A 22814-nucleotide genomic window follows, 5' to 3' on the forward strand; every position below is an offset into this window, starting at 1 on the left:
CCAGTCTAGGTGTTTTGTAGTTGTTGTTGTGTCCCAGGCTTTATAAACACAATATTCAGTGTTAGTTTAAAATATGCACCTGGATGCAATTTTGCATTTTTACCTATTTGTCTATAACCTACCTTTGCATCTGTTGCGGCAACAATAAAATAAATAAATAAATAAATAAATAAAATAAAAAGCTCCCCCTGTGTGGGCTCTATTTTCTTACGTTTCACAGCATGTGTAATTAATGTGCCAACAAAACACTCTTTCAAATGCTTTCAAATGTCCTATTAATGTTCAAATCTTTATTTCAGTGTGGTGGACGCGTGTAGCTTTTAAACCGTGTTACAGGTCACGTCCAATAAAATAATCCCCACAGTTATCATTGGTGTTGAAGCAGAAAATTCAGATAAGCAACATAATAACAGGCTAATACCAGTAACCTTTTCAATACTGTGTTTTATTGAAGACCTTACGCATATACATTCATATCATTATTACTTTTACAAGACAACGTAGCAATCCTTAAAAGCGCAAAGAAAGGAATGCAATCGGAGTGACATAAAATAACGATAATAAACAACTACTACATTGAAACGTCGTTTTTTTAAATGTCATGAATGGTAAAACAATAATAATAATAATAATGATGATGATGATAATAATATTAAAAAAATAAAAACATTTGTAAAATTTTAAAAAATTAAACAAACCTTACATACCATTTCTTACCAGTCTTGACACTATACACTTTTGGCCTACATTTCCAGCCCTTACAACCACAAATAGGCTATAGCCTATGGAATGCGATATTGTTACAAGACGGTCAATAACATAAAGCACTAGCCTATTACATAGCGATAAGGCCTCCTCAAATAGGATGCAAATACCAACATATGTCATTTCATTGAACAAAGTTGTACACAAGTACAGGGTAAAGAAAGGGGCAACACTGAGCACATTGCAAAAAGCAAGTACATTAATAGGTCTAATAGACCGTCCTCCCTCTCTAATAATAATTCTAGTAATAATAATTCTAATAATAATAATAATAATACTAATACATTCTTTGAAGACGTTTGAGTCCAAAAAGTTTTAGTTTGTTGGCATTTGTTTGGAAGAAAAAATATAAAAGTCACCTACAGAAAAAGTATCCTGCAGAACATGACTTATGATTATTTCACATCAATAACATGCTGAGAACATTTCACTGCTATAGCTTACTCGTTGTACATGACGGATAATGCACTGCATTCACTCTGAATTAAGGGAGCACACACATAAGCCTATGATTACATTTTTTTTTATTCTACATATTGATTTAAAAAAAATCATAAGCACCGAGTTTCTGAAATGCGCTTTCCCCAAAAAACAACTTATTCTCCCGCTGTTGCGAGTTTAGGCGGGTCCCTCGCTGTAACCGAGTTGGCCTTGAACACAGTTGTGTAGTACTGTTCAATCTTTCCATTACAGGTCCTCGCTAGTTCATTGTAAAATACACTTTTTTTGACTGGTACAGTCTGGACTTAAACTTTTTATAGCAGCTCAAACCCGTTTTCTAACGGTGACCTCACTAAACGAAAGAAACGCAACCCATGCAGGATTCAGTGGTTGATGTTAAGACACGTAAAAAAGCAATAAAAGTAGGGGTGAAAGAGGAAAATACCTTCAGAAATCTATTTGCACATGAACAAAGTCATGGCAATCAATTTTCAATGCGCAGTCATAAAAACATTGATATGAATTACACTGCGGTTTTAGTTCTCGCCTCCTCACGCAGACTCCCAGACTTCCAGATCTGCCGCCCGTGACCGTGAACGTGCCCATAAACGTGGCGAAAACTATGGAGACAAGATAAAGGCGTTGTTCCTCTTGCCTAACAAAGTATGGCATGTGGAGGTAAAGGCGACCGAAACCGAGATTCTTCTTTATCACTTCATAACTTCAGACATTTCTTTTTGCACTGATTCGCCCCAGTCAGGCTTCCCTGTCTGACTTCAGTATTATTTTTAGGCCTATTTCGAGCGCTCGCCGACTCTCCCGCCTTATTTTCTCTGACTAAAACGGTAACAATCCTGATGTCGTCACTATGTGTCAACCGAAAAGATGTTACACTAAAGACACATTTAGGCCGTACACTAATGTCATGACAGATCGGAATAAAGTAAAACACACGCACACAAACACATTCTCACAGCTTTTTCTGTGCGATTATACCAAAACGTGAAGACTCACTGACGTGTATAGCTTTGGATGCCAGGCAGCGGCTTGTTTAGGGTTTTTGCAACCCGCACCTTTGATATAAAAATATTAGAAATAAAGTAGGGTAATAAATGCTTGCAATGTAAAAGATGGGTAGATGGTTGCATGCACTAAAAGAAGACCTAAGGGAGCGTAGAAGGCTTGGCTTTTTCTTCTCTTTTTTTTTCTTTTTCTTTTTTACTGCCTATCGATTCACCTTCTGCCGCATCTCTAAAAGTAGGCCAAAGCTTGCTCCCTCAGCATGAGTCTCTTCTTCTTCATCCTGCGGTTCTGGAACCAGATCTTGACTTGTTGGTCACTGAGGTTCAGACGATCGGAGAGTTCCCTCCGCCGCTGCCTGGTGATGAATTCGTTCAGCATAAATTCACCTTCTAACTCAGCCAGCTGAAGCTTGGAATAAGGTTTGCGCTTCTTTCTGGTCCGAGTGTGCATCGGGTACCACGGGGCACCTGGAGAAGAGGGGAGAGGAGGGGAGCACACAGTGGATTAGTCACCACGGTTGCAAAATCACGGTCACCTCCAAGGTTATGGGGAACCTACTGGGGCATCAGCTGTCCAAGTCAAGTTGCCTCTCTAGTTAAGTCAGTATGCAATGCGCCATGTTAGAGCAAACCTGTTAAATAGCATTGTGATAAGGCGCTTTTCTAAATATGTGTATATGTAAATAAATGTATTATTTTGGTTTAGCTGGAGTAAGCTGATGTGATTTGCTAAACATCCATGATGTGGGGCTTGTGCTTTATCTTAAACTGAGAAAACGAATGCCCCTGGAAGCTGTCATTCCCTGCACATGTACCACGAATTTGTTTTGGTCTCTGACTCAAATCCCAATATTTGTAAATCAGGACTTGTCCAGTTTCGTTTCATTTTTGTTCCCCACGTATAAAAAAAATCAGCCACCTTTATGGAGCCCACCAATATACCGCGGTTTGTGTCACAGGAAGTTTTATTGTTGCAGTTAAAGCAGCATTAACGTGGTAATTGAGCCGTGCTTGCAAATACCCCGTACTTATTTGCGACTTTCAAAGCATATTAAATGACTCCTGAGTCTACAGCGACAGAGATTAATTCGGTTTACGAGTCATTAAAAAGAAAACTGTCTCTATTCGATGCAGTCAACCAAAGCGACTCACTTCTTTAAATCACTGCACTGATCTGTGTGAGTGCGAACAAAATAGACCAAAGTCAACCGTTTATATGTCTAAGTAACAGAACCTCGCCTGAGCTATAAAAAATAGAAGGCGGAACTGAATTGTTTACTCAAACGCTGCTTGTGATATGGATTGTTGGGGGTTATCGCTAACTGTACACACACACATGGCGCATGGAGTATTTTAGGGCAACCCCTAGTGGCGTTTGCACACCACGCAAGTACCCTGCAGGCTAACCTAAGCTGCATGTTGTGCATCAAGATAACGAGCTCTAATGACGGTTTAATACGGTAAATGTACGCTGTGCGCAGCCTGTTCTTTCTTATAAATAATGTGAAGGTGCGATTGTGAGAACTGTGGTTAAAAACAAAATACGCTCACCTCCGCCTGCGGCTATGTTGCTGGAATGGCTTCCCGGTGACACCAGGGTCTGTGTGTCGCTGGATGAAGGCTTGCTGCCCTCGTTGAGCAGAGAGGAGCTGGAATCGGACTCCATTGACTGACAGGATGGCGGGTCTTGCGTTAGCTGCTCGGTCCCATAATCGTATTTAGAAAAGGCAGCCGTGCTGCCAATTCCACTGTGCATCCCGTGGTCAGATGCTAGGGATGATGTGTCTCTCGCCCTATCCTCTCGTTTGAGACTGCTGCCACCTGAACAGGTCTCCCTATTCCCGTTGCCATTGTTGTAATAGCATTTGCCTTCCTCTGGTCTGGTAATTTCACACGACCGATTGAAGGAAGGGTTAATAGACACGGGGCTGCTAAAGTAGGATTGAGAGTATCCATTGCACGGCTCCGAAGGATTCCACGGGAGGGAGCAAACGTTGTCCCTTCTCGGGTACGAGAGAGACGGTAGCCCCGCCAGTTGTCCCCCTGAGGCTCTAAAATTCGGAAAGTAAAATGTGTCTCCAGTGTGGATGTTTACCAAAGGTCCCACAAACCCTGGATTAAGGAGATTATGCTCGCCCATTTCCGCGGGCCCGACCAACAGCTTCTAGTTTATTGCAATCTGACATTTAACGTAGTTAAACCTGGAGGAGCGCCTGATTGGTCATTCTCAGACCACGTGTCCAGGCTAAGTTCTGCTACACATGGTACCACCCACTTGGTCCATCTCAGACAAAACAAAACATTAACTTCTGTATTACTGAGGTTTATATGCTTTTTAAAAATACTATAAACCTTTTATTAAAAATGTAGAATCTTGTTTTTGCTCACTCGAGCAACGCCGCGTCCAAAAGGAGCCCAGACTGTTTCTCCTTTTACACTCGTGGAACTGTCCATGGCCTCGTTTAATATCTTTATAAGCTGGCAAAAGTTTTTTAAATGCTATTTCTTATGAAAACTATTTTTTCTTGAAGGAGAGGGTGCATATGACATCTTGTTTTCTAGCAAATTATGGTCGAATTCCGTGTCATATAAAGCTGTGATGTCCCAATTTTACAAGCTTGTTTTAAGAAAAGACTGATGCTCATTGCCGCACTCTACTCATATTTACAGTAACGGGGTCAGCAGGTTGAAGCCACTGGCTCTGTAAAGGAGGACGATATTCTACAAGGTTACTTTAAGAGGGTATATTTCACATAATATTCTCTAGTACACCTCACATGAACAACTTTAACAGATACCACCAATAAACGTTCGCAGCCAAACTCTGGTGGGATTGTTATACCTCTCACAATTCTTTTATATGAATTTTACAAGATATCAGAGGGCCCTTAGCTGATTCAATCAGCCGAGAGTCTCTCTGCTTTATAACGTACTAATTAGTTGATTTGTGGATGCAGCTCGGAAGACACTGAACAAATATGAGATATTCTGTGATACCGTCATCCTATTTTCTGACAAAAGCGCTCTGTTTACGCACGCACACACACACACGCAAACTTTTCAGAGTCCGCCAAAGTGCAGTTTCTTTCAAAAATAATAATTAAAAAAATCACTATCATATGCACGTGATTTAGGTATTCTGCAAACAGCTGGCCCAACTATTTCTAATGTGGTCCGTGGTCATCAAATGACCATAATCCTCGTACATATTCTTATAAGTGATCCATGGCTTTTGCATTCCCCTCAAGGATACACAGGCTTCTTATTCTTGAAAATAAATAAATAAATCTAAGAAGACTGCACAGTCGTTTAAACTCTTTCAGTATTATACGAGTCCAGCAACAGTTTATTGCAATCGCCCTGCAAATTCAAATTTTGCTACCACCACCACTACCAAAAATCAATTTATATAATTACTAAAGTTGTCATAATCCAGTCTCCGCTTATTTCAATCAAGGTGGTTTAAAAAGTCCGACGACATATATTTAAAAAAAAAATCATAGCTATAACATAGCCCACTTATGTCATCGTCAGCCTACTCAAGTTCACGACACAAGGTGGGATGAACTTGATGTTGAACTTTAATACTCCATTAAAATAAAGGAATAGATATGAGGTTCAGCAAACTGCAGTATGTATTGTGAGAGTTGATATCTCCATTAAATTTAAAGATATATAATCCGTATATTTGATAATGCACCGAATTCCATGTTGCTTATTAAAAACAAATGTAAAAATATCAGCCTTGTTAACATAGCACCAAGAAAAGAAAATCTGTTGTAAAGGTCCAAATATAAAATACATTAATATTCCCTTTATTTATTGACAGCAGCACTATGAATTTATGCATTAACAGAAATGCGCCGGCTTACAGAAGCCTGCACATGCGTGCTGAATGTCGCTAGTTGCCAATTAGAAATTTGCCAATGAGGTGTTATGTGAGAACATTAGCATTCACCTAAACACTGGTTTGGGAACGATTTGCAAGTCAGCCGATATCTGATAGCTGTGTCCGTAACTTGTGACCATGTATCCAATCTAACCGAAAGGCACCGGGCCTCGCTCTAGCCTTAAATAGAAAGAACAAATATCAAATGTTTAAACTGGAGAAGCTCTTGGGGATCTGTCGGGGTTTATCTCTCTCCCTTGGTCTCACTGCCTCTCCTATCACTGCACATTCTTGCATCTAGTTAGGGAGTCTCGCAATGCAGCACAACATCAATCCAGTATAATATCTTAGGCCTCGGTCTTATGAAAAGCATTTGGGTGCCTCGCTATCACTTCACAGCTTCTCATGTTATTATAACAGTTGACAAAAGCAAAACAGCACAGTGTGATGTTTACAACAAAATGTCCCGGACGTCCATGCGTTAAGTAATGTGCAGGCTTAAGTCGCCACTTTACCTCGGAGAAAGAGGCCATGTGTTGCGCCTCCTTGCCTCGTCTCTCCACGCCTCTGATCCAAAGTATCCCACAGATCCGGATTTCACGTGCAAACAACTGCACGTCTGTTCTGTGCATCTTTAGCTCGACGATGATGTCATATGTGACCGTGGGCTATAGGCCTTGTGCTCTAGCATAACGAAAATCTATTATTTAAAATAAAGAACTTAAAGCATATAGCACTGTCAAGGTCACTGTCTAGTACACTGTCTGCTCGATATTGAAAACAGTCTCGTGCAATCCCCTGGTCCCTGTCCAGACAGGGCAATAGCCTAAACAAAGGGCTTTTCTTCCCCTTTTCTCTCTTTGATTCTCGGCAGGCAGGTTGCCACAGTTATAGCTATGTGCAACCCCTTAAAAGCCTCCTTCAAGAAAAACTAACCACCAAGGGAAGTATAAGGAACCACAAAGTGGTAACGTTTTAGATTAAATGTTTTGGAAGAGCTTTTTTGGTTTGTTTGTTTGTTTGTTTGTTTACAGCAACACACTGTTTTATGCGGTTTTCTTGCAAAAATAACTATATGCATTCTTTTGATAAAATACGAATTCTGCTACTTATATCTCTAAGAACAGCGCATATCATTCCGAGGGAAAATGATATTATTATTGTTTTGAATTTCAAATTAAGGAAGCTAAAAAAACAACCCAAATAGAATACGTATTCATTATAATTTAACCCGGAAATTGTTGTGTAAAAATTAAAAATTAAAATACGCAAACTAAGGATCAATAGTAAAGCTTCACTTTATAGAAATCAATATCTGAACCTGACCGTCACTTTGTGCTCAGCTGTATCGAAAGAAACTGTCAAAAAATGTTAGACAAGAATATTTTTTCTTTGATTTCTTTATTTTATTAGCTGGATTAATTTTTAATCCAAACTTGACAACTTTAGTATCCTGTGCGCCTGTATAGTAAAATGTTTAATCAAAAAATTTGACTATAAAGTGTTAATTAACTAGGGCTGTTTATGACTATTAGAGTATGAATTTTCGAACAAAACTTGGCTTGTATGCCTAGCAAGATTTAATTCACTTGTAACATGTTTGAACAGTGTGCAACTTTTAAAAAATATGAAGTCGCCTTTTTTTCCAGTGAGGTCAACAAATAAATGCATAAATAAATAAAACAACTAAACGCTGAAAGTCTCGGTAGCCTTCTGCGTCTTACATTGATCGAGCATATTATGCCTAGAATACATCAAATAACACATTTACAGACATCAAATAATTTTGCACTGATGGTATAATATAAGGTTTAATTCAGACAGCAGTGCCCTTGCAAAATAACTAAGATAAAAATGGCATTCTGTCAGCTTTAAACGTCAGGCTTCAACTTTAAATGCTGACAGAAAACTTTCCTTTTTTAAAAATCTTTTTTACTTTAAAATAATTGGACAAAATGAAACAAAGGTAAGCTCCGTGTTCCGCAAATATTGTCAAAAGCACTGGAAAAAATGTCAACCAGGCGCTAAAACTAGACATGAACGAAAACACATTAAGAAAAATGCTGTTGCAACACTTCCTGATATTTTCCTCTGGTCACCACCAGAGGTTATCAGCCCCCTTTTTCATAGCTGACGGTGGCCTGCTGCTTTCACACCTCCACATATAGCAAAACGCAAGGGCTACTTTTTTCTTTTAGTTTTGAAGCAGTTTTGTATGGTTTAATATGCTGCATAATTCCCCGTTTGGCACATAAACTACTAATCTGGCTATTTAACATATTTGGCATAGATGTCGATTTGGGCCTAAAACTGAGCAGATGAAAAAAGGGGAACCGTGTAGCTTATTGCGACGCTGATACATTTACACATGAGTTTATGTACTGTACCATTTCTCGTTCTTCATATATGTATATGTAAAACGCTTTAAAAACATGGTTGTTACAGCATTATACACGCGTATGTTTTAAAGCGCATTTTCCGCTCGTTTCACTGCATTTTGCTGGTGTAGATTAGCCAATTTATGTGGCAAATTACTGGTCGGACTTTAAATACACAGCTAAAGAAAAAATACGTAGCGCATACTTTTGTTCTGAAACAAAATACATATAAACAGCTGTGCATTTTTACATATGAAAACGTTCACGTCGTCGCTGTACGAAGTGTAGCTCATCGACAGAAATAAACCACATTTAAAAATTAAGGTTATGCTTGTCACAGCATATTCTTCCTTACTTTTGTTTTTTCAGTGTACTTTTTTTTGAAAGCTACAAAATGTCCTAAAACAAAGTCCATGTAGGCCTACTGCCATATTAGGAAGAAAACAGCCGTACCTTTAATTGTTTTATTGTGGGCGACGTCGTATAATTATTTCCTCTTGCTGTGTAGGCAGTATGGCTGCTTGCTGAGGGTTACTGATGTTGGTGTGAGGCGTCAAAAGTTCTACCTGTCCTCCGTGGTCAATAACACACACACCTCATGATGAGTGCATGAAACCATTGGTGGTTTGGGAGGTACGGGCTAGAACAAGTACTTTTAGATGACTTCTTAAAAAAAGAGGGGGGGTGAAAGAAAAGAAAAAAACAACTGAGTCAAAATGTTAATGCACCGCTCTTAGAGATGGTCAGAGTCGCAGGTCAGAGGATATCGCTACACTTCCCCTTTTTATGTATTTATGGCATGTCATTAAGCCCGTCTGTCTAGACTGGGAAATAACACCTTGTTTGCCTACAAACAAACCGTCAGCAGTGGTGTCCAACCCCCTATTTATTATTCACAATCCGCTGTGATGTCAAGGTCAAAGTGACTGCATAGTCATGGTCAAGGGTAAATTAGAGGAGCCAGAACTTTCTACAGGGACTGAAAATCCAGGAAACGAACGAACAAAAGTTGAAATCTGGCGGCTTAGAGCCTCAAGTCTGACACAGCGCGCCAGAAATTGGCACATAAAGAAATGAAAGTGCACAGCAAAACTTAGACTAATGATCAATTCGGTTGGATTTGTTTGTTTGTTTTTTTAGGGATTAGCTTTAACGTTAGATTTAATATGAAAGGCCTCAGACGTAAAATGCTAAGACTAAAGAAAGGCACAGAAACCGTTTTCACGCTTTACATCTCACACGAAGAGTCATATACCTGGGTTTTAATTCAGATAAAACATTTAATCACAGACTTGATGTGGGCTAGTCACCAGGAGCTTAAAATAAACTGACCGCATCTTCAATTATTCTCAGGACACTCGTGTCTAACCGTTTATGTCCGCGTATTATTCTTCTCCCGTCATTTCCTGTTGCACAAGTAGCCTAGCCTAACTTACCTTTGAGAAATTCATGACTAAAGTCTGCATGTGAAACAAGTGGATGCGTGTAAAATACAACAAAACCTTCTCTTTAAACACATAAAAAACATGTACATAAACAAAACCACACAGACTTGTTGCATAATGTTGCCTTGGTGGGGAATTGTGTTTTTAGCGTCAGTGCGTAATTGACCTACTATTAAGACGCAGATAGACCGTGTGTGTGTGTGTGTGTGTGTGTGTGTGTGTGTGTGTGTGTGTGTGTGTGTGTGTGTGTGTGTGTGTGTGTGTGTGTGTGTGGCTGGGTGAAATGGCTTCTCAACTTAAATACAACTGCAACCTGTGTATAGGTTTACCTGGAACAACTCCGTACTGCAATTACAGCAGGCTCGAGCCTGTACACCGAATCCAGCGAAGGACTAAAACTACATTTACCAAAGCAAATGCTTTGCCTTTTAAATCTACTCAGGTTTTGTCAGTATGTTGGAAAATATTAATCAGCAAAATATGTTCTGAATAAATACTCTCAGTACAGATGGTGTCTAATTAAGACAATGTTTCTTGCCCTCTTAAAGGTTGCCGGCTTTTACGTTTCCGTTAGACCCACAACAAAACACTTTTGTACCTGTGGATGGAAAATAATAAGGATTGAAAATAATAACCCGCTAAATGTTCGCGTGAGAGCGGGTAGATAAGCCATTTGATTCGCTGAATGCCAGTTATTCTGAAACTTGAACGAATGCTAAATAACAGAAAAAAATGCACTGCCTTTAACTTTGATGGAAATTGCGGTGGAATTTTGCGGTACAAACTTCATGAGCACATTTCTCCGTTTCTCAAAGCTGATCTATGTAAATAAACGGGTCCTGTAAGTCTCAACATTGTAGTTCTCTGTGGAAGAAAGAAGTAAATTCCAGCATAGTTATTCATTTATGTTTTTCTGACTTTGCAAGTGCCAGTATGCCTTGTTGCGCACTAATCGTGACTAATCACTGTATCATCCCTGCTTGCCAACAAGATGACTCCAGGTTGCCCAGTTATTCTTAATCGAGTATTGTGCGAAATAAAAATCTGGACTCGCCCATCCGTTGCTGGGATGTTGTAGAGGAAAAGCGATAGAGGTCTGGGTCTCTGCTACTTAGTAGCACCGGTGTAACTTGAAACGAAAGGAAATGCTGCGAGGAGGGTGGCTGATTGACTTGGATATTTGAGCATTTTCATAATCATCATTTATTTATGAAACACGTTATCAGTACGTAATTCAACACCACAAAACAGTTCACATACTGCACCAAAGTAGAAATTACAGGCGTCGTACAAGGCGTGTGATCATCTCCAATGTTACACCAACGAAGTCAAAACAAGATAGAAACGATTGTGCATTTATGTGTAATACTCACTGACTTTAATGGTTTACAATCATTCCGGTTGCATGACAGAATCCTTCACTGATAAAAGGAAAAAATACAGGTTTGGGGGATATTCCAGTTTACATTTCCGCCATACTAGATAATATGAATTAAATAAGAAAGGCATTGCACTGTACAGATTAACGACATAGCAGCCTTTGTTTTACCCCAGGCTTTACATATCCCACACACATAGCTTTTGAAATTCAGATGTAACATTTTTTTCTTTTTCTTTCTTTTTCCTTTTTTTATTTAGAAAATTATTCTTTCTTCCGAAAGTCTTTTGTTGAAGACGATAAAGTCTCAAGTTCAGCATGTCTTTTCGCCACCGCAACCATTGTCCATGCGGCGACTACAGTTCAAAAATGACATTAAACCGTGTCCTCTGTTTTGATCAGTTGCAAGTATTGAAATATCATCAGTCCTTTTGAAATCTTAGAAAAAGGAAACAGGAAAAGAAACACACAATACTTGTCTTTGAAATACTAATATCGTTTTAAATATTATATATTTATATATGTACATTCCTATAAAACAAAATGTGAAGTGAATTTTTATATTTTCACAGTTTTTAGAGCATTATCTCTAAATTGAAATCGGAGACCTTGGTTGCGTGGTCGGTGGAGTTGATGATGGAACTTAAATTAAAAATACAAAAGAAATTTCTTCAACTACGATTGGAAGAGGTAAATATATGGCAAGATGATTTGGAAAGTGTGACTTGCAGTTTCAAGAAAGTCGCTCATCCATTCAAGTGGTGTGCATATGACTGTTCTTGGATTTACTGACAAATTTCTTCTCCTTGACTCGTCGGTTTTGGAACCAGATGGTGACTTGACGCTCTGAAAGGTTGGTGGCGGCCGAGATCCGCCTTCTCTTGTCTTTGGTGATGAACTTGCTCGCTGCATACTCTTTCTCCAGTTCCTTGAGCTGGATTTTGGTGTAAGGGACACGCTTTTTACGCCCTCGACGATAACTGCTGACCTCAGGCTGCAATGGCACAACATCTGCAAGAAAATAGGAACAGTTCCAGGAAAATATTAGTCGCTGTGCAAAATAGCACAATGTTTCATTTCACAAAACCAGCAATGCTGCGTTTGACAAGGCCGGTCAAATTTGGATGGACTCTACTGGAGTGAAAATAGGAAAATACAATCTCTTTGAGTGTGTGTGTGTGTGTGTGTGTGTGTGTGTGTGTGTGTGTGTGTGTGTGTGTGTGTGTGTGTGTGTGTGTGTGTGTGTGTGTGTGTGGTGACGGGAATGGGCTACAGAGTTAAAATTTTCTGGAAGTCAGAATCTCTGGTGTGCTGCACCTGACATGTGGAGAGGTGACTGAATAACTTCCAGTTGTTGTAAATGATCTTTCAATATCAAGTGACAGTTATGGTTCATACTAACACTTTATCTGATCTCACTGATAATCTGTGGACCAACGTAACTGCGGTTATTGTTATCTTAAACGAATCTCCCATTGACATGTAATCAAGCTGTGGGGTAAGACTGATAAGTGTAATTATATTTGGTCCGGTTGTGTGTGCCACACACCAGTCACCAGTAAGACACAGGAATCACAATCTGGCATCTAACTTGAAGACAGCTGGCAACTTTAAGTTTTTAATTCTTACAATAAAGTTATACATGTTTAACATATTTTATACTTTTCTTTAAAGGCTTTCTTGAAAGATTCTAGTTTTATTCATAATATAAAGCAATTTTCTTTTTTATACTCTATTCACTTTTTTTTGTTAATTCCCCGTAGTTCTTTTTTTTTTAAGTTAACCTAACTTTTGTGACTAGTCTCTTTCTTCAAGAGTAAAGCTAAATGCAAAACAGCCGTGCAAAAACATGACAGGACAAGCATGGCAATCTTAACACAAATACTGGCAAGCTGTAATACATGCAGTTTTTCGCCCCCTATAATTGGCAGCAAGAGATTGTTACGATACACTATTCTTGTTTAAACATGAAATTGGGGGGAAATCCACATTATTTAAGCTAAAGGATTTTAAAGCTATGTCCTATTATTTGACTCACTGTCCTCAAGCATTCAGTTATATCTTGTCATTAAATTGAGGATAACTGACTGGATATGAGAGTCACTGCATGTGTTTTTAGTTGCAAGAAAATCAGTTGATGCGCGTGAGAGGACGTCAGTCTGTGTGTGTGGCTGAAACAGCACAGAAAGGCAGCGCGCACTTGTGTGTTCGTACATGTGTACGCGCGTAACTGTCTGCGTGCCCGTGCTTGCGTGGCTTGCTCTTGTAACATTTATAACATTTAAAAAGCAATGGGGTCCCTACCAGAAATTAAAAATAGCTACAGATTTCAAAAAGATAATAAAGTCATAAGCTAAACAAAGTAGCCTAAACACTCTGTAAAGTGCATACTGGCGCATGCTATTGATATGAGGCATGCTGTGTGATGGCAAACAACGTAAAAGGTGAGCCTGTCCGTCTTTTTGAACCATTTATACAACATGATGCAAAGATCTGTATGTAATGCAAATGTTATAAATGAATCCTAATATATGCAAAAGACGCACCACGGGGGCGCTAAGATTTATTGGCACCATCCAAACGCAGCAGGCTAGCTAAGCCACTATATTGTCATACAAGGGGCAAAGGTATGCAGTGCTGTTCCTCTCTGTTCTACGTGACGAAACTTAACTATTGTCATCAGATGACTGTCAAAAGCAAATACTCAGAAAGGATGGGCTCCAGAAAACCCACCTTAACGTGGAATTCCAATTTACTTTCAATTTATGCATATTTCAAAGAAATGCATGGGGATTTGTTGAACTTCAAACCATATGAATATCTCCGCATAAAATGAGAGATGCAGGAAAATTACACGTGATGACAGACATGGGAATTTACAGTTGTGTGTTTTTTCATCAGATTTAGTTTCCCGTGGCTCATTAGTAAGTTGATACGGAGACTTTAACACAATAAAATTAGATGACCACAGTACGAAAGCAAAGTAAACTATCTGCCTGCTTTTTAATAGCCCTAATGCGTATTAAAATGCTGCAAGCAGCTGGACTACTACAGAAATTCCAATCTGCCGGAACACTTTAAAAATCATTATACTTTTCCATACCTGGGAAAGGTGATTTCCAAATATGAGTTGGTTGTGTTGGCTCTTTGTAGCCATCCCAGCTATTAGGGAGAGCCCAGTGCTGGTAGCCCTCCATGGGAATCAAGGCGTCGTGGCGCGGTTCAGGGTGGGCACTGATACTGGGCACCACCGACACGTCGAGATATCCGGGAACAGCCTGATACGAGCTGGCGAAACTCGGGTAGAAGGCAAACTCTTTCGCCCTGGTAGACAGCTCTTCCGTAGGCAGCGCTGTGCTGGGCTCGGCATATTTCTCTGCGGGATGGTACGAGCAAGGCTTCTGCTGCAAGTTCACGTTGTGCGAGTGAGATAATCTGCAGCCGTAATATGGGTTTCCAAAGGGATAACCGTAACTCAAAGATGCACTTGATGATGTTTGAGAAGCGGGACACTGTCGGCCAGTGTCTGTGGAGGAAATATCCGAGTAGACGGAGCCCTGGTGGGTCGCTATGGTGCCAGAATGTCGTCCCAGCGCGGGGTGCGACATCAGGTCCCTGCAGTGGGTCGCAGGGCAATTACCGCTCAGTCCCTCCATTGTTTGGCTTTTATTCTGGTTGTTTTCATTCGGGCTTTTTTCATAAACGTACATCAAGGTGTCCGCCCAGCGTGGATGCAGAACTAGCGAAGTCGTCATATCACGGGCTGCCGATGCTTTTTAAAAGTCGACTACTCCAAGACGGACACCTCATTTCCAACTACAGTTTACACCGAGCGCATGCGCACATAGTGCTCTTGTGTGTCCACTTCATTAAGAATCTGGCACGTGATACGCTAACAAGTCCTACGAGATTGAGCTTGTGAGCAGGAGCAGAGCAGCCCTTTAAAGACCCACTGCCTCAAGTGTCACCGTTTTTCCTGCAGAACACCGAGTCATATCATTGGCTTAAATCACCTAGACCCACACCCTTAAAGGGGAGTTTGGATACGTTCACGATCTGGAGCAAACGAAAGCAACCTGTGAAGTTTAGCCGATTTCTGAAGATGCCAGGGCATATAACATTGTGCAAAGAAAAAATTAAAATAAAATATTTGTATTTACATTTGTGAATAGTATTTTCAGCTTCATATGACACAAACTCTTATCTCTGTCCATTACTTTGTGGTGGATATGTTGCGTCTGGGGTTTTGTTTGAAATATAAAAATATATAATATTACAGAACGATAATGTAATATGGAATCTTAATTATGTAGTCAACTTAATCTTTATTATCGCACACTGGTCTTAGGTATATGTGGGACACTATATATGCATATTCAAACCTCTTATCAAGGCTCCTTCCTAGAAGTGCGCATTTAGATCCGTATCTTCTACTAATTCGCACATCAATATAATGAAGAAATTCTGTTTGGTTTTGTTTTTTTGCAGCAGGGAATAATCAGGATGTTACTAATATTACATTTAAGATGTTGATATTGTGAAAACTATAATATTTCATTTTATGTATTTCTTTTCTTTTATTTAGTTATTTTTTAGAATGAGGTAATTATTTTTTGCAGCATATTGTTCTTAATTAAGTAAGTATCTACAGGTTGGCCGGGTGTGTGCGCGCCGTGTGTATGTGATGCAGACCTACCAGGCTGAGTTTTAGGATTATCAACCGTGAATGTGCTGAATGACAGTCACTGCACCGCAGTACCAGCCGCCACAGGACGAGATGAAAGTCATAGCAGGTAAGACGCCGTCATTACAAAATAAGCGAACAGTGTTTTGGTATTTAAATATATAAATGCCGTAATTGCCCATACTGACTGATAGCGTTTAGTTTTTATAGAGTTTAATCCGTTATATGTTTAAGTAAGGATATATTTAGTTTAAAGATTCACTCTCAGGCCCAAAGTGAGTTTCAACGACAAGAAGACAATCAAAGTCACCATTAAGCGAATTCATGTGATGTTTCCGTTTCACTGTGCACTTCATTCATACTCTATAAGTGGATGCTGACGCTACCAGGGGAAAATAAGAACAAGGGCCGCTTTGAGCTGGACTGTATTTTGGCTAAAGAGCTTATTTAATTATACTCCATGATAGATATGCGGACCTATTTCTTCCAACAACTCTTCCTCTGTTGTTTTATCTGCGTCTTCCTTTAGATTTTTAAGACTATTCAAAAAGTTTTAGTTCTTCTTATTACCACCAGGTTCTATACCCCCCCCCCCCCCCCCCCCCCCACACACACACACACACACACACACACACACACGCACGCACACACACTTTCTTCTGTTCTGCATTTCAAAAATTACTTCTGAGCTAATATATAAAACTTTACTGTATTTTCAAGTTTCAAATATGGCCGATAGGCTAGGCCCACAGTGAATCCATAAAGGCTTTTTGTAATGCCTGTTCCATGAGTCACTCATAAAGCAGGCTACAAGCTACCCTGTAAAGGGCGGATAGTTTATCAACATTTTTGCTCTTCTGAGTTGTCTTAGGAATAATCGAGCAACCGTTGCGCATTTGCAAACAGCACTGGGGAAGCCGGACCCCTGTTGTTCCTCGGACGGAGACTTTAGCTCTTTTGTCTCAAGGAAATTACAACTGCGAAAAGCTCATCCAAGCGGCAGCTGCACGGAAGTCCAAGGTCAAGGTAAAAAAACGCAGACAAACAAGGTCGTAATCAGAGTCTAGACAGGCAAGAATGAACTTCACACTGAAGTATGCAGCAAACTAGAAGTTATTTGGAGACCCTTACTCTAAAATATTTGCTATGTGCGAAGAGGGGGAAAGAATTCCAAATACTATTTAGTTTCTGCTTGAAAATCAGGAATTTGACAACATTTGCGCGGCAGAAAACCGGCACCTTCCAAACTAAGAATTTAGCTCCTTTTTATTATTAATGACCGTATATTAAAAATCTTCTTTAATTGTTAGTATTTTTAATCAATGCTGTCTACTATAACAGATGCAAGTGCATATTTCTTGCTGATTGTAGAAACAGTTCCTCCAGACTGATGATGTAGCGTTGGTCAAATAGGCAGCCTGATAGTTTAACATTAAACAAAGCAAAGCCAAAAAAAAAGAGAAGGAAAATTGCAATCCACTATCTTTTTTCGTATACAAATATATAAATCACGTGTTAATCTGACCTGTACATTTCTCTAAAGTAGACTGGAAATGTCCGTTTCTGATTTTATCAATCATTTCTGAAAAACTAGACTACACTACATTATCACAACAGATTAACATCTTAAATATACGGGTAACTATTGAATTTGCCTTCTTTAACCCTTTGTAAGTAGAAGTAAGTATTATGACTATCACGTTTATGGATAGGAGAGGGAAAAAAGCAAAAAAAATATATAGATTGGATAGTATGTAGGCGTTTAAGGAAAAGTAGCAAAGATACCAGTAACTCCATGTTAGCTATAGTGTTTAATTAGCCCCACAGAAAATATGTTAACGTGAACTTCAGAATTCATTATCTTTCATTAACCCTCAACCTGCTTAAGATACACAGATTCTTATAAATATTTCCCGCAAGTTTCCGCATGCCCAAGTTTCACATTGTATTTAAAAATTCAAATTAATATCATCCGAACTACCCATTCACAGCGAGATTTATAAATAATTAATTGTAAAATGAAGATTGCTATTTCCTTGCCCACACTGAACCCTGAACTTGAGTTTAGGGTTCAAATGAGTTGCTCTGGGTAAGTACGCAAACTTGTCTCTTATGCTGGGAAATCAGACTAAAATTCATTCGCCTAAGTGGGTTTACTTTTTTTGTCACCGCATATTATAGTTCTTAAATTTGCGTATAATGACAAGAAAGAAGGAAACGCTTTCAATCAAAGTCGCGATGCTTGAAGGGGTATTAACCAAACTACAAAAAAATAAATGACTAAATAAATTACGCAAATACATTTGCAGTCAGAGACAATAGTGAAAAACTCTCACTGCTCAGTTTTAAGCAAAGTATTTTAGAGAGGTTCTGGATACTTCTCCTTATTCGGTTTATGGGAACTTCGACCAGAAAATAAAAAAAAACATGTAATTTTACAAACATTCATCCATCTTAAATATTAAAACTTTTGTTTAAAAACTTAGAATGATCTGCAAGGATGAATCAAATACTCTTCACTGCGAAAGCGGAGGAAGTGTTAATAGAAACAACTATCCTGACCACCAGCAATGATGCCTCGCAGTAAATACATTGACAACCAGACATCACGTCCTGCCAGACAGGCCCTGTCAGGCGGGGAGAGCGCCTGTCTGGTGCATTGGTTTGTGGGGGAGGGGAACCTTCCATCCTCATACAACGGCTCCCTACCTGCAGCTTCCGCTGTCAACTCACTGCATATGCACAAGACTTAGCCGATGGCTATTAAGCCAGAAGAATATGCGTTTACATCATGCACCGAGCGCCATTTTGACTCTGCAGTACAAGGCTGTAGTGTGTTATTGTACAGCCCCATTCAACCCAATCCCATTTCCCGCAGGCCCATATCTTATTCAAATAATAATGACACTGCCATCATAACCTACAAATTAATCTTTTGAGGTAGAGACAAATAAACATTTCCACTTAAAGCTAAGCCTAAGTGAATTATTTTTCATCTATCTATGAAATAGTATCTTAACAGTTTCATTATGATGCAAATCCTTGGATATATTTAAGAGTTTCCAATCAGCTGCAGGCTGAACCAATGTTATAATGAAGTTAAAATCACTGGTAATTCAACTGAAAACCACACGTAGACAAACCAAAAAACCAAATAGATGTGCGCAATATAGTAAGGAGCCCATGGAGACTTTTAGCGGCTTTAAGTATACTGTATATGGACGAAGCAATTGGACCCAAACTGGATTGTGATACATAAACATGACAGGAAACTGAGGCTCATATTAACTTGAAAGCATCGTGTAAGTCACACGTTACTGCTTGAGTCGCAACATGTACTTCCATGCTTGCATTAATCTTTGTTCGTGCAACATTTTCATCTGAAAAATACAGCACTTCTCCTCCTCCTAGGAATCGCATGTGTGTGTGAAGGTGGACTATTGTTCTGGAAGCAGGACAATGCTTTCCTGTCATGAAAGCATTCCTACAAAACTAAAACAGCATCTCAATCTGGTGTTTTCCTCTCCGAGCTGCATTTAATTTACGATCAGAAGAGTTCGTAAGCATAGAAGCCATCATCACTGACTTTCTATGCCAACTGTCAGGGCATAGGGCAGCATGTGATTTTTGCCAAGGTCTGAAATATATAACTAGGCGGTGCAGTGCTTGGTGCGTGACAAAGAATGAATTTTCAAGACAGTAACAAAAAATGTTAATTTAAACGCAATGCGTAAATAGATCAGGGTACAGCTTTTAGTTTGCTAGAACCTAGGTCAACAAATTAGCCTGGTTGTTGCATTTTCTGTGTCTTGCCGCATAAGGATGAGCAGCTGATACTAGCAGCCGAACCTGGATAAGGCATTTGTGACCCCAATCTAATGTAAACTACGTGGCAGTCGCCTATACGTTTTCAGGAGATAAATCTACTGCAAAATCGTAGTCTAATTTCAGTGGTAGGAAGACATGTTTGCCAGGCAAACTTAAATTACATTTAGTATTCGTGAAACAGCACACAGTGAACAGAAGACACAAGTGTATTGAGTTTAGACAATACGGAGCAGGGAGTGTCCCAGCCCTTTAGATTCAAACCACTAATACTTTCTTAAATAGACTCTTACCAACTTAAGGTTAAAGATGTAAACTACTGCAAAGCCAAGTAACAAAATATGGCGGACGTTTGAAAATTAGTACGTTTAGCTTGAAGTTGGTCATCTTCAGGATAATCACCGACAGGTTTGGCCATTTTACGCGTCAGGGATAGCACAGTGTAGAGAGTGGCTGTATGTTATGACTCTTTCAAACACGCTGCATGAAAAGGACTACATACACATACATATACATTAGGCGTAATTTACTTCAGATTTGACTCTTTTAATTTCACCCAAAGCAGGTAGACTATGAGAGCATGGCCGTGGACTAACCGCAAACTAAAGGAGGCCAAGCAGAGCCGCGCCCACAGAACAGAGGGTATGGCTGGCAGACCACCGCTCCAGCTAGGCCAGATGGATTTACAAAATACAACGCAGGCTTTACAACCTTTTTTTAAAAGTGTACTTATCATATTCTTATTACATTGTCCATTGTTCATCATTCGTTCACTGCACTGAACTGATAACAGGGTCTTTTACAAAATTCGAGAATAAGAAATTGTGCAGGTCATCAAGTTGCAATGCAAAGTGTATTTCTGAAATGCAATAAATTCGTCAGGAATACAGCACCGATTTAATGGGGAGCATGTAAGCCGCAAACATTTGTAGAATTTCGCACAATTCAGATGACAAGCTACACCAGCATCACCACAAAAACAGACGGATAAATAGATCTGATAAGGTGGTTGGTGTAGTGACACAACAGTTTATGATTTTAGACACATATCTTGCTGTATATTAGGCTTCCTGACGTGGATAAAGGCAGTTTAGCGTAGCCTTGCGCAATTATCTCTTAAACTCATCACAAAATGAGTACTGCCACTATAGACTTAAGGTTTTTATTTTAACTTCTGCAATGCATTATTTGATTTGATATTTACTTTTATAACGACACATGACACCAACACGTTACTAAGTCTTATCTCGTCCAACACTGCAGGCCCAAATTTTGTCCAAGTTTTGCCTTTATGTGCGCCGTTGTTGATAAAATATTCTTTTGTATATGCCAAATCTTTGATTTACCACTGTTTAAGTGGTAAATCAAGTTTTGCAAGAGTCACTGCTTAGTGTTCCTGCTGCAGTCTAGAGGGTGGACCGGTGAGAAAGCTGGCAAAATAAATCCACAGTTTGACGCGTCTCGTCGGAAGTCCAAGTTCAAGTTAAGAGAGGCCGTCGCTCCATCTGTCCAGACAGCAAAACAAAAGACACACACGTTCATCATTAATCACCTCACTCCTTCTCTCAAAGAATAAAGCCCTTAAAACTTTTTTCTGCACATTTCAGACTTTCACTACACAAGCTGTCCCTTAAATGAGTTCTACCCACGCCAGAAGTGTGTTTAATATGTTTGAAGCTTCCCAATTGTTGCCGAAAAAGATCTTTGAGAAGCTATTTTTCTGTTGAAGAGCTATTCTCCTTAACAGCAGGTCTGAAAAAAGAACAACACAGTCATCTGAGGTTAAGCACGTTTATTTCGAAAGTGTTTATCGCGACGAAACTGATCCAAAATATGTTTGGCCATTTAAGATATAGAAATCTGTATTGAAATAATCTTCAAGGATATCTTGCGGTTTTTCTTGTAGTAGTTTCTGTAGCCTAGTTTCTGTGCCACCAGAGTTCATTACAGTTTCTAACACTATGCAGTCTTCAAAGAGTTCTTATGTGTCAGCATGCAAACAGAGTTCCGCGGACACGCGCTCGGAATATTTTTGAGCTTAAGACGCCACTATATCAACTACTGAGAGGGCTGCCAGTTGAATTAAAAACTGTTTCTAAACAAAGTTTATACAGAAAAGCCGAATAAAAATAATCGCTTTCTGATCAGTAACTAGTGAGGCAACGTGCACAAAGAACAGAACACTGCAGATCCAACTCTGCGTGAAGTGTTTCTTTATAAGTATGTAGCTAAAATAACATATTTTACTTTTTGCTCCACTTAAAGTCCAAGTATCCAGACTAAGATGCAAATATTTAATTTGAAGTCCTAAATGTACCCACACGTTCCTTATCATTTTCACTGTGAAATCCATGCAACATGTGAAATGCACTATATACTGTAGTATTACTTATTTTCAAAAGGCGAAACATGCAGATTGCATTTTGAGGTACAAAATGTAAGCAGTGGACTCGGTTGTAACATGCACACGGCTTGTTTGGATAACCCACCCTGTGAAGCTCACTTTACTCTAGCACACCAAATAAAAATGCGGGAAATTTACTGGAAGAGATTTTTAGAATAACTTCCTCACCTAGTCTGCAGCAGTTCAACGGTGACTGTATCAAGAGCTTAAAATCAAATAGGCTGTTGGTTTGGAGGAGCTGCGGACTGGAAAATGATGTCAGCACCTGCATGATGTTGTGATGAAGAAAATCTTGAAGTGAAACGGTGCACTTGAAACCAAACGGAATCATATGTGTAAACCAACAAATATGTATGTAGGTAACTACTATATAGATTTAGTTTAATTATGAGTTCTTATGAAAGGAGTGAATCATAATCTAATACACCAGAAGCGCGCGGCTGTGTGTTTTTGATGCCGAGGTAACAGATTAGATGTGCAGAGGTGGTTATTTTTGCCCAAGTTTGTCATCTGAATTTGAGAAACTGACATTAAACTACTAAAATTACTCTAAAATCAGTCATTTATCTTTGATTATACAAAG

The 22814-nt window shown here is 39.3% G+C and overlaps 2 protein-coding genes across 2 annotated transcripts; both read right to left on the bottom strand.

Moving 5' to 3' along the window:
• Positions 1–432: 432 nt before the first annotated feature.
• hoxc12a (homeobox C12a) lies at positions 433–4395 on the bottom strand. The gene is made up of 2 exons (XM_004558797.4): positions 3780–4395; positions 433–2696 (listed from the first exon to the last, which is right to left on the bottom strand). The coding sequence occupies exons 1-2, from the start codon at positions 4366–4368 to the stop codon at positions 2458–2460; spliced, it is 828 nt and encodes a 275-aa protein (XP_004558854.1). The 5' UTR covers positions 4369–4395; the 3' UTR covers positions 433–2457.
• Positions 4396–11168: 6773 nt separating this feature from the next.
• Positions 11169–15243, bottom strand: hoxc13a (homeobox C13a). The gene is made up of 2 exons (XM_004558796.2): positions 14422–15243; positions 11169–12329 (listed from the first exon to the last, which is right to left on the bottom strand). Exons 1-2 carry the CDS (start codon positions 15071–15073, stop codon positions 12073–12075), a joined length of 909 nt encoding a protein of 302 aa, XP_004558853.1. The 5' UTR covers positions 15074–15243; the 3' UTR covers positions 11169–12072.
• Between the last annotated feature and the right edge of the window lie 7571 nt (positions 15244–22814).

The sequence above is a fragment of the Maylandia zebra genome, linkage group LG20 (assembly GCF_041146795.1).
Source record: "Maylandia zebra isolate NMK-2024a linkage group LG20, Mzebra_GT3a, whole genome shotgun sequence".
NCBI lineage: Eukaryota > Metazoa > Chordata > Actinopteri > Cichliformes > Cichlidae > Maylandia > Maylandia zebra.

Coding starts and splice junctions, on each gene's coding strand:
- hoxc12a (XM_004558797.4), bottom strand. CDS start 4,368: ATGGGCGAGCATAATCTCCTTAATCCAGGGTTTGTGGGACCTTTGGTA. Junction 2,697..3,779: donor CAACATAGCCGCAGGCGGAG/GTGAGCGTATTT, acceptor CCTCTTCTCCAG/GTGCCCCGTGGTACCCGATG.
- hoxc13a (XM_004558796.2), bottom strand. CDS start 15,073: ATGACGACTTCGCTAGTTCTGCATCCACGCTGGGCGGACACCTTGATG. Junction 12,330..14,421: donor TTGGAAATCACCTTTCCCAG/GTATGGAAAAGT, acceptor ATTTTCTTGCAG/ATGTTGTGCCATTGCAGCCT.